Source organism: Centruroides vittatus, unplaced genomic scaffold, assembly GCF_030686945.1.
Source record: "Centruroides vittatus isolate TY-2023 unplaced genomic scaffold, ASM3068694v2 contig_401, whole genome shotgun sequence".
Classification (NCBI taxonomy): domain Eukaryota; kingdom Metazoa; phylum Arthropoda; class Arachnida; order Scorpiones; family Buthidae; genus Centruroides; species Centruroides vittatus.
The window spans coordinates 1,588,157-1,604,264 of NW_027122216.1; the positions used below are offsets into that span (position 1 = coordinate 1,588,157).

Genomic DNA, 16,108 nt, shown 5'->3' on the forward strand with positions numbered 1-16,108 from the left:
TATCGCGGAACAACTTATTGTCGTCCTATCAATAACGCATTCTGGAAAGATTCAAAAAATTATACAGCAATCAACAGTTTATTAAATTGATGTCGTCACAGGAATTAAGCAATTTCATGGAAAGTAAGCTTATACTTCCTTTTTTTTTTTAATTTTTAAGTATTTCCGCCTAGTGGGCACTAAGAGTCATTTTCCTTATACCTATCGTGAGTTCGTCCAGGTCTACAATGAGGCCTACGGGGGTGAGGGACTGGGCCCAACATATCCGTGACAAACGGGCCCATGAAAAATTCCTAGGATCGCTCGCCCAGAATCGATCTTCGATTTCTTAATCGCCTCCACCATCCGATCGTCATCTTTCCTATGAATTAATCATAGGAAGCGTATCGATCGGAATTATTCATATTTCTATGTGAAATACGATTGTGTGTTTCCGAATAGGCGTTTGCTTGTAATTGAATAAGTGACAGCTTTAATTTTTGAGAGAATATTTTCCATTTTATCTGTGTCGTAGATTTTACGAATTATTTTCGTCGAAGAATAAATTATCACTTCGAAATAATTAATTCCTCGAGAAAAATACACCTTTCTTAATTAATCAAAAGATTAAAATCTATCATATTATCATTCCATTACTATAATTCGGCACTAACGGAATAAAGATAACAATGATGCTACAGAAGAGAACCGAGACAAAAAGACAAAGCACGATTAATTAATCCAGAAAATCCAAATGTACGGACTCGTATAGGACTTATATTCTGTTTAGTTATTTGAAAACAGTGAATTTACAATCTTTGAGATAAACTTATTATTATAATAGCTCGATAAAGATGACATTAGTCTGAAGTGAATAGTTTAAATAAATCCAGATAATTATTTTGCGTACGTATAGAATCAAAATCAGTTTTTATCTATCAGAACAGAGATTCTCTACATCAATTTTGCATTTTAACGTAGGAATATGCCAAAATAGAATTGCACACACTCATTATAAAGCGTGAAAACATTAAGAATTGCCAAGTTGTGACGCAATCGCTATCTAAACCGAAATCGAAACCACACAGTGTAGTGTATATCGATTGGTGTTGTTTTTCAGTTGTGTATGAAGTCTCGAATCGGACAATTCGTGTAAATTTTGTGCTTATATATTTTGATGAATGACGGCATTTTAGCTTCGTATAATGTAAGTTGAATAAGTTAATTAAACACTTTAAGTAATATAATCACGTTTTCTACAAAATAACATTTTATTACTACGAGATGCTGAGATAAAATCCATTTTTAAAAAGATTAAAAAATTATAAATTTAAAAGCTTAGTTTTAATAAGTTAAAAATTTTATTTTTCGTTTTATTTAACAATAAATAAATACCACAAAAACTTTTCAGCAGCAAGAAAATGAATGGTTATGTTTAATTTAATAAACAGTTTTTCGTGTTTATTTTGAGGTATTTTATATGGCAGTTTAGTATGATTTTAATTCTATTATGTATCTCATTGTAATTTATATTTTATAATTTATTTTCTGTATATTTTTCTCTCATTATCTTTATTATATATTACATATATAAATTACAAACTAAGAGCTAAGAAAATTACACTTTCTATACATTATATACAGGGTGTACCATAAATTTGTAGTTTAAAAATTCATAAAAGTTGAAAGAATTTGTATATTTGAATGCGGTTTGCGTGAAAGTTATTCTCACGAAAAGGGGATTTTTTTGGGTAGAGAAAAAGAAAATAGTTCAAATTTATGTCGATAGAGGACGCTGAACGCAAGAAAAATTACTGGAATTGTGCAAATCTGAGTCTTATAAAATGCAGGGCGTACGATTAACAGCTCGTTTCTGAATTTTCCTGTTACTGGTGCTGACATACGGTTTTCATTATGATATTGACGTCGGTGGATAAAGCACTATTGGTGAAGTTGTTTTATCTCTGCCACGAATCGCCTGCCGAAACTTTACAAAGGTTTGGGACACATAAGAGAATGAAGAAAGGTTTGGTCCAATCACTCCTGCCGGATTGGTTTCCCTAGTATGACGTTTCGAAGAAACAGGAAGTTTGTGTAATTGCCCACGTAGTGGCACATTTATCAGAGGTCCTTACCTCCGATGTGGTAATATTGGCTTCCCGTTGTGGCTCACGACCTCCCCCCTTCATCTCCTTACTTCTCTTCCCACCTTCATCCCCTTGGCCTCTGCCACCAATCACTTTCCCTTCCGTCTAAGACCTTGTCACTTCATTTCATCCCCTTAGAGGAAATACCTTTGAGTAATGCCTCCTAAGCACTTTCCATAACTATAACTACCTCTGATGTGGCTTTGCAAATGGAAACCAATCTGACAGGAGGGACCTGAACCTTTCTTCGTTCTCTTCTGTGTCCCAAACCTTCGTAAAGTTTTGGCCGGCGATTCGTGGCAGAGATAAAACAACTTCACCAATAGTGCTTTATCCACCGTCAACATCATAACGAAAAACGTATGTCGGCACCAGTAACAGGAAAATTCAGAAATGAGCTGTTAATCGTACACCATTTTATAAGACTCAGATTTGCATAATGCCAGTGATTTTCTTGCGTTTGGTACCTCTATCGACAAAAATTTGAACCATTTTCTTTTTCCCTACCCAAAAAAATCCCCCTTTGTGAGAATAACTTTTACACAAACCACATTCAAATATACCAATTCTTTCAACTTTTATGAATTTTTAAACTATTTACAAATTTATAAGGCACCCTGTGTTATAGGGCCACAGTTAAGGGAAATTAGTTGCCATGATCTCCTTGTTATTTCAACTTTTCTAATTTCTAAATTTTCTTGCATAGAGATATTTTCTTCCTCTCTAGCAATACATATAACACCTTTACGAATAACCCTTTTCCGTAAGAAAACGTCTTCGGTTTGATCTGACGGTGTTCCACGCTTGCATCGAAATTACATTTTAATGCTAACGGCAAAAAGTGGTCCAGTGACAGCTGGACCAAATGGATCTATTCCTATGGCCTTGCATTGATTCGTCCTCGTGGATAGTTAAATTTTATAAAAGTTTATAAATTATTTGCATCTTAACTTCATTAATATTATCACTGTATTTAGCATTTTAGTTATCATTCTCTACTTTTAATACCATTGTATGGAATACAACCCACAAAAATGCAAGTTGTCACAGAGATCGAAAACAGACAAACAGGAGGATGGATAAGGTTATATTACACCATTTGATGTATTTCTCATATGGTTCGTCTCTCAACAAAGTGGGGTTACTGTATTAAGAAATATAGCATATAAATGTGAAACAGCATATATACTGTAGTAAAATATATAACTTTAAATGTAACTTAGGCTTATTACAGAAAACTAATTAAATTTTATTTCAAATTATAAATATTAAAAATTTGATGACTTCTAATAAGCTTTTATAATTCACTTTTTAAAATTAGATTATCAGATTAGAAATATATAGCATATATAACATATATGTGAGATCTGCAGATTAAGGGATTAATTATTATAAAATATTGTAACAAAATATTTTATTTTTTTGATAATTATTCACACAAAAGTATGTTCATTTAGTTGTTTCTGATAAAGAGAGGAAACAAACTTCCTTTCTAGGCTGACTAAAACTTAACTCACTATCCTATGACGACGAGTCAATTACCCAGTCGTCCCTATAAAAAGGGGTAGATTTCCTGCCTTTTCGCGCAGTTCTTTGGGGATAGAATTCACCATACTAACTAGGCAGTCTTCCACAGTATCAAAGGCACCATATAGAAGACATAAACCATAATATATACCGAGTGCATAGAAGATTGATTCTCCCATTCCGCATTCTCCAGAATGCATAACATGTTGATACTTAAGATGATCAAACCTCAAGTGAAGGTAGTATAATATTTAGAATGATTGTAGGCTCTCTCTCTCATGTAGTGTAGTTAGATATACAGAATATAGTTAAGTTTAGATCCTTTGATATGATATTCTTGCATTTTATAATACTTGTGGACTATTGTATATATTTTATCATTATAGTATAATAAATATTTATATATATATTATATTTGGGTTCCACTCATTCTTTATCTTTAAGGCATTTATTGTTAAATAGCTCTCCTAAAAATCATCTTTAAAATAAGCATGATAGGGTGCGAAATCCAACTCTATCTGGTGTCAGGATCCTGACAAACAGAAATGATGATTTCAAGATTATCATTCTCCCCATTTTTTATAATAAAAACTCGTAGAAGCCGTCCTTTGACTAAGGGACGGATTTTGCCAGTCCGAGCCAATTAAGTGATAGAGAGTATATTCAAGACCCTCTATCCCCGGTAATCTCACATATATTTTATCTTTAACATAACAATCAGTTCTATATGATTTACTTTGATTAGCTGAATTATATATCTTTTTAGTAATAAAATATCTCTATACAGTGCACCAATAAGCACCAATGTCATTTGCTTTTGATATTGGTGTTTATCTTCCAGACCACAGATTTAATTTCCATTCATAAAATTAATCTTATTTCATATATATTAAGTTAATTTATTATTTTTTTTTTCAGAATGACAAAATATTTATACAATTGCTGTGATAAAAATTTTAGTGGAATACTTCCGTACAGAGATCATTTAAAAACCAAGCACGGAACATCCGAAAGAATAATTGGAAAATATGAATGCAAATGTTGTAGAAAATCTTACGATAATCCACTGTTATTTATAGAACATTGTTTAACTAAAGGTCATGAAGAGAAGGTAAAAGATGAAGAAATTGAAAGAAAATATGAATTTATTCAAAAATTAAGATGTTTGAATTCTACGTCTGGTTCGTCTGTTACTCTAGCTAGTGTAAATTACTTAAAATGTCCAGAATGTAACGTAAACATTAAACTTTGGCATGTTGCTGATGAACATTTTAGAAGTAAAAGACACATTAAGACTGTTATAGAAAAAGAAATGTATAAAATATTAAATACGGGGAAAAAATTATTTGTTCTTCCTCAAAGACTTCCTACATGTCAAAAACCAATTAATCCTGAAAAACTTTCTCAAGCACAAAAAAAAGTAAACATGGAAGTTCAAAAATTTAAGGCACCAACAAAATTGTTAAAAAGTGCTGTATCTGATAAAAATGCTATTCAAAGAAACTGCAGTGAAAAAAGTATGAAGTCAAGTACAAATTCTGTTCAAAAAGGATGCAAATCATTACCTGAGCAAAAGCAAATTTGTAAAGGTGAATGCAGTAAGTAACTTTTATTTTTAATTATAATTACCGTATTTTACGGACTATAAGACGCACTTTTTTCTTCGAAAAATTGCCTCCAAAATTCAGGTGCGTCTTATAGTCCATAGCATCTTATAGGTATTTTTTTTTAAAAATTGCTTAAAAATTAAGGTGCGTCTTATAGTCTGTAAAATACGGTAATTAAATATTAAATGATTGACTTTTGAAGACAAAAAATAATAAGAAATTCATTCACAAAACCTTTAAAATCAGCAACAATTTTTAATCTTTACAGTCTTCATTTTGAACCATTTCTAATGGTCATCAGACTTTTTTTTTTTTTTTTTTTTTAAGATTCAAAGTTCAAAGCATAATAGAATACTTAATGGAATATAGAATTTCTATATGCAGTTTAAATTATAGAACTTTACATGTAGCATTTAAAGTTTAATTATTGAAGTGAATAACATGCATTTTGAAGGACTATTAATACAGTTAACCAAATTAAATAAAATACAGAAAAATGCTAGCTAATTTCAAGGTATAAAGCCACCACAGTACAATTTATGGTGTTCATAATCTATTCTCTTATAATATTGGAAATTTTATACTATGTATATACACACACACACACATTCTTCATACAACATAACATTCCTACAATATGGTTTTGCTCTAACAAATTTTGAGAATTGAGGAAATTCCCCATATTGCTGTAAGAACTGCAGTGATGTTGTGTTGTCATTCTAACATGATTCAAGAATTGGAGACATTAGGGAATTACAAATTCAATAACAATCTATGAGATCAGTATTGACATATACATGTCTGAAATGAAACTAATTACCAACGCACTCTGTGAAGAATAGCACTCGTTTGACCACTGCCTTTCTGTCCATGAATTTTCACGTCCACAAATAAAAAAAACAGTGTCTGACCCCCGTATTCACCAACACGAGTTAGAGTTAGAGTTAAAAGTTAACCAATGAGCGTTCACATACTAAAAGTAAAGCAAACGGTGATTGGTTAACTCAAGATTTAACCCTAACTCTAACTCTAACTCGTGTTGGTGAATACAGGGATGAGTGTTTTCGATTTGTGACGCTCATCTGACATTAGCCTTAACGGCTTTGCAGTCTAATGCAGTGGTCGCCAGCCGGTGGACTGTGGAGAAATTCAGACATTGATTCAACTCAAGGTTATACAAAGTATTAAAAAAGAAATATAAAATACTTAATTGCTTTTTCTCATTCATTGGGGATTTTTATTTGAATGTAAAACCAAATACAGAATGACTTATCAATAAATAATGTTGAGAGAGAGTGTAGAGAAGAAAAGAGCCAAGGATCCATAAACTTTTTCAAATAAGCAACAACAAACTTCACACTAATTTGTTACAGTTAAACAAGTGAACTTCATATTAATAAAGTAAAATGCAACTTTTATGATCATTATTTTATATTGTATTGTTTAAAAAAATTTACAATAGTGATCTGTGGGATTCAAAATTGTGAGTTTAGCAGTCTGTGATGTCAGAAAGGTTGGCAACTGCTGGTCTAGCACGTCGGACAATGAGATAGAGATAAGGAGTCCAAACCAAGTGTCAAACAAATGAGTGAAGGCACGATGAATTAGGGCACAGAAACCAGCCATCTTGAAGATAAAAGGATCGTGGGAAGGGGCAGGGACAGTCAGGTGGGGTAGGTTTCCTAAAGACTTTAATTGAGATGTGTCTGTTGGATAAGGAAATCCAGAGGGCCAGGAAGCAAACTTCTCACTCACTTTCCTGTTCTAGGCAGAGACAGGCCATAGATTAGGTGTTGATTTTATGCAAGAAATCTAAAATATACGATTTTTCTTGTCACATAATAAGAATGTCATTGACATAACATGCACAAAGGAAAATACGGCAATGATTTAATTTTCAAGAATAAGAAAGTAACTGCTTTCATAATTAAAACCAATATTTTTGCAATATACTTCATCAAAACTAGAAAAATAGTGAAAAATAATAAAAAAAAAGCTTATTATAATTTTATTTTTCTTACAGGTAGCCAGCCATCTTGTAAACCTTCAGTATCATCTCTAACAAAAGTAAAATCCACAAATAAACTGAAAACAGAAGAAAACATTCAACCAGCCTCTAAAAGGAGTGAAAGAACTGAAAAACCTAAAGTAATAATGAAAGAAGTAAAAACTATTACTACTGTAATAACAACTGAAAAATCATTACTAAAAAATAAGTTGTCTGAGAAGGTAAAATCATCAACCATAAAAATATGAGATCATTTTTTAATGGATCATTTATTGTTGTTAATTTTATTTGAGGGGGGAAAAATTGTTTTCTTAATTTATTTACATCTTCAAAATACACAATTAATTAAAAATTTTTTAAGTACAAATTTTATTTTATATTTATTTTTAGTATAAATCATACTCTGTTAACCAAATCTAATGCATTCCTGAAAATAATTTATATACTGTGAATTTAGATATCCCAAAATGTTTCCTATTATTTCTTATGAGAAAAATTCTAACTTGTTCCTGATCCATACAAATAAATCTCAACTAATTTCCCGAATGACAGTAAAGCACTACAGAAAAAGTTTGTTTACGTATCAATCGATGTTTACGGCTGGATATTAAACATAACAAACTTCACTTACCTTAGTAATAAGCAGGTAACGAGATCATTAAAGGATACGTTTGTAAGCATTCATACAACAAGTTTATTTAGAAGCTCTTTAATATGTAGTAAACAGCAATGTTGTAATAATAAAGAGTATTTTAAATTAAAATTTTTACTGTATAAAATTAGAGCATTAAAAATAAAGTGAAACTATTGTAATGAACTTTTAAGAATAAGCTTGTAAGATTATATTGAAATTTGTGACAAAAATCACAACTGCATTAGTACAGACGACTGAAACAAATGTAGCGATGATTTGAATAAGTTCACTATCTACTTCCCACTTTTACTACAAACTTTGAATTTTATACAATTACAATCTGAAGAAATTCATAAAATAATAATTATAATAAATTCATATCCAGGATAATTCAATTTGGACATTGCAATGGGTGTTAAATAATAATAATTTGTTTGGAGAATTTGGGTAATATGATACAAATCTATTTCAATTAAAAGGCAGAAAGTATTTTTACAAGAGTTTCTTCTATATTTTTAAAATTGTATTTATTTATTATTCAATTTTTATTTTATTATACAGTAGGGAGTCGTTAATCGGAACCCCGGTAATTGGAATCGCCGGTAATCGGAACGATTTTCAGTTGGACTGTGTCGCGCTGAATCGAACGTTTTTGATACTAGATTTATTTCTAAAGTATAATTTTCATGTTTTTATATTCTTCAATATATTTATTTTGTTTGTACAAAATGAAGAAATGATTTTTAACGATACGATAGCCTCGATTATTATTATAAAAATTTTCGTTAGGCTTAAAATCGACGAAAATTCAACACGAAGCGACACGCAACGGAGAAAAATTTGAACATCAGACAGGTTAATGTATTTTTTCGTACATAATCGGTAATCGGAACAAATCACTAATCTGAACAACCCCAGTCCCCAATTGATTCCGATTAATGACTCTCTACTGTATATTGTAATTAAAATTTCATCACAAAATTTGTTATATTTTATCATAAAAACTAAAATAAAAAAACTAAATTTTGACAAGCACAAAATTTAGCATTAAATAAATTTAAAAAAAAAAAAAAAAAACATTAAATTTGAAATTAAGTATTTTTGCTCAATTGTGTCAAGAACAATTTTCAGTCTATTGTCTGATTTGTTCATGTTTGGGTTGTGAAAAATTTAGAATATAATTTGGAATTTCTACATTGTCATTTTGTAAATTGAAGGAGGAATTTTATGAAGTTCTATTTCAAATGGGTCCAATAAGGATAGCAAGACTATATAATTTCTTTACCAAATATTGTACCCTGCAAGATCAGTGTAGAAACCAACAATAGGGTCTGTTTGGCAGCTGACCACCTACAAGAATGTTTTGTTTTAGTTTATGTACACTTTTAATAAAAAAAAAACAAATAGTTTTTACTCAAGTTTTATGCTTTTCTGTTATTGAACTAGAGAATCATCTCAATAACAAGGAATTATTGGTCTTATTCCTAAAAGTATTTTTATGTTATATACACAATCTAGTTAATTAAAATGAAAAAGAAAACTATTGATGGGTTACAATTTGTTTTTACTCGTTTAATATAGTTTGTGTAAAATTCATTCAATATTTTAATGAATTTTACACAAAATATATTAAACCTTTTCAACACCAATCAATCGCACCTTTAATATTAATTACAACATCGTAATTATTAATTTTAATGAACAAACTTGAAAAAAAGAAAAAACACGTAAGACTTCTGTTGACAAAGAAATTTAGGGTTAATAAACTAGTGAGGAATTGAATCCAAACATCATTTTCTGGAGTCATTTTTAATTTTTTTTTTATTTTGGAGTGTGTGTTTTGTTGAAAGGGTGAAAAACCCACACACTCCATTCAAAATTAATATACATTTAAAAAAACTGATAGCTGGGTTCTTATTTTGTTGCTTACATCAGCAAGTCTGTCAAAATGGCATTTACGATCTGGTGAATTAAAAGAAAGTGGTCGATTAAATCATTATGTGCAGGGTAATTCTACATATTGTTGGTAAAATGTTGTTAGATAATTAACAATTTTTCCTTATAACATTAGTAAATAAGTGTGATTTTGATTGTAAGTTAGAAATTAAGAAAAATTTTTCTGTCAGATAAAAGTTTGTTAAATTCTTTTGCTGTTTAAAATAAAGTTTGGTTTTAAATAAAACAAACTTTTTGCATTTATTGTTGTATCACTTAATGCATTAGTGTTAATTAAACTAACAGAATTTTGCTAACTATAAACTAAATATTGTCATTTTTATAAACACTAAATATTCATTGTTAACAAGTTCATTTTTTGAACTTATGTAACTAATAATATATAAGGGGTGATCAATGAATAACCATCCAATGACAATACAATGTAATGACTGCATTTTAGTTTATAAATAATTATTCTGGCTGTTGAAGCTTTTATAAGAGCCTTGTGATTCCATGTTTAAAAAAATGTTGCAGAATATCCACAAAGCCAAGTGTGGATGATATCTTGTACCTTTTGTTTGGATTGAAATATCTAATATCTACCTTTTAGTGAGCCGAAAAAAGTGCTAAAAACTAGATAGATACATGGCTTGGATCTTGGACTAGGCTTAGTGTGTGTTATCCATACACTTTTGAGACATGCATCAATGAATTTCCATAGGTCCAGTTCCTATGTGATTAAAAATTACATAAGGGACTAGATGCTCTATTTCAGATGCTTGTATTCTTCTATAAAACATGAGCACTAATGATTGACTACACTACTGTTTATCTTATCTGTAACTCTCAACTCTTGCCAGGTTGTGTCACTATGCAAATTACCTTTGAAGCGTAGTGATTAGCTAGTATGACTATATATTTAAAATTTTCAAATTTACTATAAATTTTAAAAGTACATTAATAATAAAAATCAGTCAGGGTATCTACATGTTTTCTATGAGATTATTTATCATGGTACAATGATTTTAATTTCTAATCATGTAAGAGTCAATTATATGAAAAAGTACCATAGAATTGAAACTGCATTGTTGTGTACAAGCTTATTTATCATTGCATAAGCTTTACATCATTGTTCAAGTAAAACAGTACTTGAATTTCAACAATTGTTTAGTGACACTTCTAGAAATAAAAATGAATGATTCAATAAAAAAAAGTAAAGCCAACAAGAAAAATACAAATTTTTTAAAGAAATATTTTATTCTGTAAATTAGAAAATGCAAAGATTTTATTTCTTCACAGACTTATTTAATAATATTTAAAGTAATATTTTATTGAAGAAATAATAATTTCTTTAATATAATTAAATATATAAATATAAACAGAACTTATATTTAATACTAGAAAAACAAAATCACATCCAAATGTAAATGCTAAACTTTCATTTAAAAATATGAAAATATTTCAAAAAATATTCACATTTTCTTAGCAATTCTATAAATTATAAATAAAAAATGTTATGAAACACATACTATGATTATATAATTTACTTAATATTTAAATACTTTTCTAGAAGTAATAAAAAAATACGTTTTGTTTTTATTTTAAATGTGCAAATTCTATCATATATGAAATCATAAATTCTTCTCATACTTTCAATTCTTGCTTAAAAAAATATAGATTCTTTCTTTAAACATCTAAACTTTTTATGCTATATTTACAAGAATCAGATCTAACAATTCATGATGTGTGTATAAATGATTCTACATCTAAGAATCTTAATAAAATTGGCCCACATTTAAAATGTTAAAGAATCTATTATATAAAAGTAGTAATGGCTGATAAAGTTGCAGGAATGATTGATATTATTTATTAATTGGCATAAATAATTGTAAAATCATTTGAGAAACAATGTCACATAATGTTAACTATAAAACTTTTGTTAATAATAATATTGCAAAGGACAATGATCTTTAACAATCATTAATACTTTATGCAACCAGCTATGTCAATAGAGAAAGTGTTGTGTTATATATAAATTATTTTGTGCTGTTTTAAACACTCAATTTCTAATGAGACTTTCCAAATAATCCAAATTTACTTGTGTAGATTCCAAAATGCAGTCTGTACGTAAAAATAAATGGGAACAAATATAAATAAAAATAGTTGTTTTATGAGTTAAATGAATAAAATATAATTAGAAAAAACTAAATGCATTGTTATATCAGAATGTGTTAAAATTATAATTTGATAAATTATTCTATCATTATATTAATAAAAATAACTTAAGTATTAGTTACTGAGCATAGTATTTTTTTTAAACTGTACTGTAACATAAGAAATATTAAAAAAAAAAAAATAGTATATTTGTATAAAAAATTACCATTCCCGAATTTTAAAAAATATAAAAACCCCGATTAAAATTTCAGATTCTTTTCATCCTCCAATGAAATTTGTTGTTCACTGAACATTTGCAAAAGTTGCATTAAAAATATAAGGAATATTTCTGTATACAATGATATCTAAAATTATTTTTTCATACAAGCTGCCTTCTTGTAATCACAAATAATATTATTACATTTAACATTAGAACTATTATGTCTTTAGTAACCATTGTTCCAGAACTAAATAATCTTGTAACTTGTTCTGCAACTGGCGTGTAAGGATCTGAACCATCATCAAAATACATTGGACAGTCATCGTCTGAAAAATGCATTATCTATGAGGAAATTATTTTTAAAAATAAATAAATAAATTATTATTCTCTGAGACGTACGTTCTCTTTCATATTCAATCATAGCAAGAGCTGTCTGGGCACCCTCTGTATAATTATAACTTGTGACATCTTGATTAATGTGGCAAAATGCACCTACCGCATAAGATATCAAGATGCGATTTAAATCTGCTCTTTGATAAACCTTCAAAATAAAAAAATACATTATCAATTATACAAAAATTCTGTCATAAATTTTTTGTCATTGCTTATAAATTATTGATAACACTGTTGGTACTAACATCCTTAATATTTTATAAATATAGTAGAAACTTGATTATCCAAAATGAAAAAGAAAAAGGTGTAGCATTGTAGCTATTACAGAGTATAATACAGACACTAAACTCTCCACTTAACTGGAAATTACTTCAACTGTGGTGCCATGAAACTAGGTCAAGTGTGTAAGTTGTTAAATTTTGAACAAATTAATTTACTTTCAAAAAGAGTAATTACATTACAATATTTATACAAGAAATCCTCATTAATTCGAAATCCTGTTAGTTTGTAACTGTACTTTTGTCTTGGATGGAGATATAAATTTACATAAGAAATTTAAGTTAAGGAATTTGATTAGTTTAAAATATGGCTACTTCAAAATTCAAAGTAAAAATTCTGTCCAAACTGTGATATGATTGTTCATTTAGTTCAAAGTGCCTCCATGCTATAAGATACTGTACAGTTGTAAATACTATATAGATGCAAGGCTCTACTATACAGTTGTTCTTGATGTATAAAATACATCAAGAATGATTATAATATGGCTTTGCTTTTACAATAATGCATTTTTGGGTGTCATCTTACCCATGGACTATCCTTTTTTCTCTTATCTCATAAAATATGGCTGGTTTACAGGATTTCGAGATTGAGCTATGAGTAGCGGAATAAGATATTTGTAGGACTCTATGCTACTACATCTGAGTATCTTACTACTTTTTGGGCCATTTTAAAAATAATTTGGGTTATATTTTGAGGAATTCTTGTTTTACTTTTTATAAGACCTATCTGGCAACATATGAGGTATTCACCAGATGTGCTATTTATCTTCACATTTTTATTATTATTATGTTGGGTTTAGTGGGTTATACTCAGTTGACACTGGTGGCTGTGTACTATGCAGGGCCAGAGTCAAGGCATAGCAACCAAAACAAAACTAAAATTAAATAAGTGTGTCAGTGTCTGTATTCAGGAATTACCTTACGATGTGGCATGTATTCAATATAGTGGCCTTCTGTAGTGTGATGTATGTATTTTCCTCCACAGATGCCTTTTTTTCCTGGGCGAGTTCTGTGCACTGACTAATTTTTTCAGCACGTGTGTTTTGTATATTGTGAGTGTTTGGAATGGATATGTCTATAATGCATGTGATTTTATTGTGTTTGTCAATGAGTGTGATGTCTGGTCTGTTGTGGCAAATTATTTTATCTATGATTATGGCTCTGTTGTAGTACATTTTGTGCATGTTTTCTAATACTGTCTGTGGAATCTATTTGTAGTATGGTTCATGAATGTCTAATAATTTGTGTTTGTTTGCAACTTTTTGGTGTATTATATTTGCTACTTGATTATGTGTAAATAATCTGTCTATGCCAAGAGCTTGCAACCAGAAGTGATGTGTTGTATAGTTTCTGGCATGATGTGACATTTTCTGCATGTGTCATTTGTGAGTGTTGTACCTCTGAGTATGTGTTTTCTGTAGTTTTTAGTATTTATGACCTGATCCTGTATGGCAATCATGAATCCTTACGTCTCCCCAAAGAGGCATCTCCAAGCTAACCAGCTGTTTGACGCAGTTTTGTCAACAAAATCCTGGGCCGAGGGTCATAAGGATGCCTTCCATGGAGTGCCTTTCGAGCCAACGATTGCTTAATGGTCTCTATGCTTTTTATATGTTGTGTCCGTATGATGTTGAGTGTAAGTTTAATGGTGTGTTATTTGAGTCTGCTAGAGTTACTGCTTTATGTAACTGTGACGTTTCTGGAGGTTTTTGTAGAAAAACTTTTGCAGTGACTGTATTTGTTTGTAGTGAAGGCTAACTATGTCAATCAGGCCACGTCCGCCATCTTTACATGGAAGGGTTAATTAACCTACTTTGGTATTCTTTAATTAATTTTTGCTTTATTTGTGTATGTTCCATTAGTTTGGCCTGTTGGAATCCTACATACTTGTAGAACTCACCCTCTTTCATGGATTCAATAATGTCCCCATTTCCAAGTGCAAAATCTTCTTTCTTCAGGACTCCTTTTTCTATGTGAAGTATTTTGCATTTGTCTAGGCCAAATTCTATTTGTATGTCCTTGGTGTATGAATGTGTGATTTGTAGGAGTTGATAAAGTTGTTTTTGTGTAGTTACATAAAGTTTTGTGTCATCCATGTACATGAGATTTAACAGTGTAAACTGTTGAATTGATAAAAGTCTCTTTAAACCAAACAATTGTTTTAAACAGTAGACTTTCTTACAGCTTATACAGGCTTTAAACACTTTTATTGTTTCACTACATATGCGTTTCGGTCTAGTGTTTTTCCTCTTGGTCCCTCCTCAGTGCCCTAGTTCTCCTGATGATTCTTTTACACCTGTACGGTACTTTTGCGTATCTGTTCTCCCGCATATTTGTTGTTGTTACACATTTTTCACAGCGTGTTACCTCGGTGCTGTATTAGTGAAAAATTCTTTCCTCTGAAAGACTTCCATTCTTTATACACTCTTTGTAATTAAAAATTACACACTGCTCTTCAAAAAGATCACTATTAAAAACATCATTGACTGATAATACAATATTTCCCGATATTCTATTCGCGTCATTGTCTAATACACATTGCTAACTTGCTGCACCCTCTATCAGTTCATACCACCTTTGGTCTATTTGCATACCATTTGATATATTAATTAATGTTTTATTATCTTTACTATTATGTTTTATTATTTCAACATGTTCTTTAAATTTCCATTTGTATATATTTTTTTCCTGATGTAAAATTTTATTATTATTCTTATCAATTTGGCAATTGCTGTTTTGTATATGGGTAAACCAGGGAGAACTATTATATTTTAGCCGTATGGCCGCTTCATGTTCTTTTATACGAGTTTCTAAAGCTCAGCCCGTTTCACCTATGTATATCTTCAGGTTTTGGCAGCTACAATTAATTTTATATATAGTCCCTATTTGTTTCCCTTTGTTTACTTTAATTTGGTTTGTTCCTACTCTAGTATTATTTAAGGTTTTATTGATCAAGGATGGGGCCAAAACAACATTGTCTTTTTTGAGGGTTTTAATGCAATAATTGTATATGTTATTTATGTAAGGGAAACTTTTATAAATGTTATCTTTTTTATTTTTTATGTTAAATTTGTTTCTTTCATATTGTGTATGCCACTTTTTTAAAACATGTTGTGGGTAGCTATTAAGAATAAATTTTCGATCTAGATTGCTTAACTCAATATTTTGTTCATTATTTTTGGAGGTTCTTGTATATATTTTCTTTAATTCCATTGTGTATATG

General features: G+C 29.8%; 2 protein-coding genes across 3 annotated transcripts in view; one reads left to right on the plus strand and one right to left on the minus strand.

The window, feature by feature from the left end:
• The first annotated feature begins 1,152 nt into the window (after window positions 1-1,152).
• LOC136976579 (uncharacterized) lies at window positions 1,153-7,548 on the plus strand. Of its 2 annotated transcripts, none has more exons than XM_067271910.1 (3): window positions 1,153-1,186; window positions 4,572-5,251; window positions 7,284-7,548. In XM_067271910.1, the coding sequence occupies exons 2-3, from the start codon at window positions 4,573-4,575 to the stop codon at window positions 7,514-7,516; spliced, it is 912 nt and encodes a 303-aa protein (XP_067128011.1). In that variant the 5' UTR covers window positions 1,153-1,186; window position 4,572; the 3' UTR covers window positions 7,517-7,548. The 2 variants fall into 2 exon arrangements, with proteins under 2 accessions (XP_067128011.1, XP_067128012.1); XM_067271911.1 differs by lacking the exon at window positions 1,153-1,186 and adding an exon at window positions 3,210-3,244.
• A 4,642-nt stretch (window positions 7,549-12,190) lies between these two features.
• The window catches only part of udt (protein undicht), a 50,209-nt gene continuing 46,291 nt past the window's right edge, over window positions 12,191-16,108 (minus strand). The window contains exons 14-15 of the mRNA XM_067271876.1: window positions 12,614-12,755; window positions 12,191-12,540 (exon numbers count right to left, since the gene is read on the minus strand). Of these exons, the coding sequence (XP_067127977.1) occupies window positions 12,374-12,540; window positions 12,614-12,755 (309 nt within the window). The 3' untranslated portion in view covers window positions 12,191-12,373. The remainder of the gene's footprint in view (window positions 12,541-12,613; window positions 12,756-16,108) is intronic.

What these genes read in the sequence shown, in the direction of transcription:
- LOC136976579 (XM_067271910.1), top strand. Translation starts at nt 4,573, where the DNA reads ATGACAAAATATTTATACAATTGCTGTGATAAAAATTTTAGTGGAATA. An exon ending in AATTTGTAAAGGTGAATGCA is followed by an intron (nt 5,252 to 7,283) that starts GTAAGTAACTTT and finishes TTTTTCTTACAG; the next exon opens with GTAGCCAGCCATCTTGTAAA.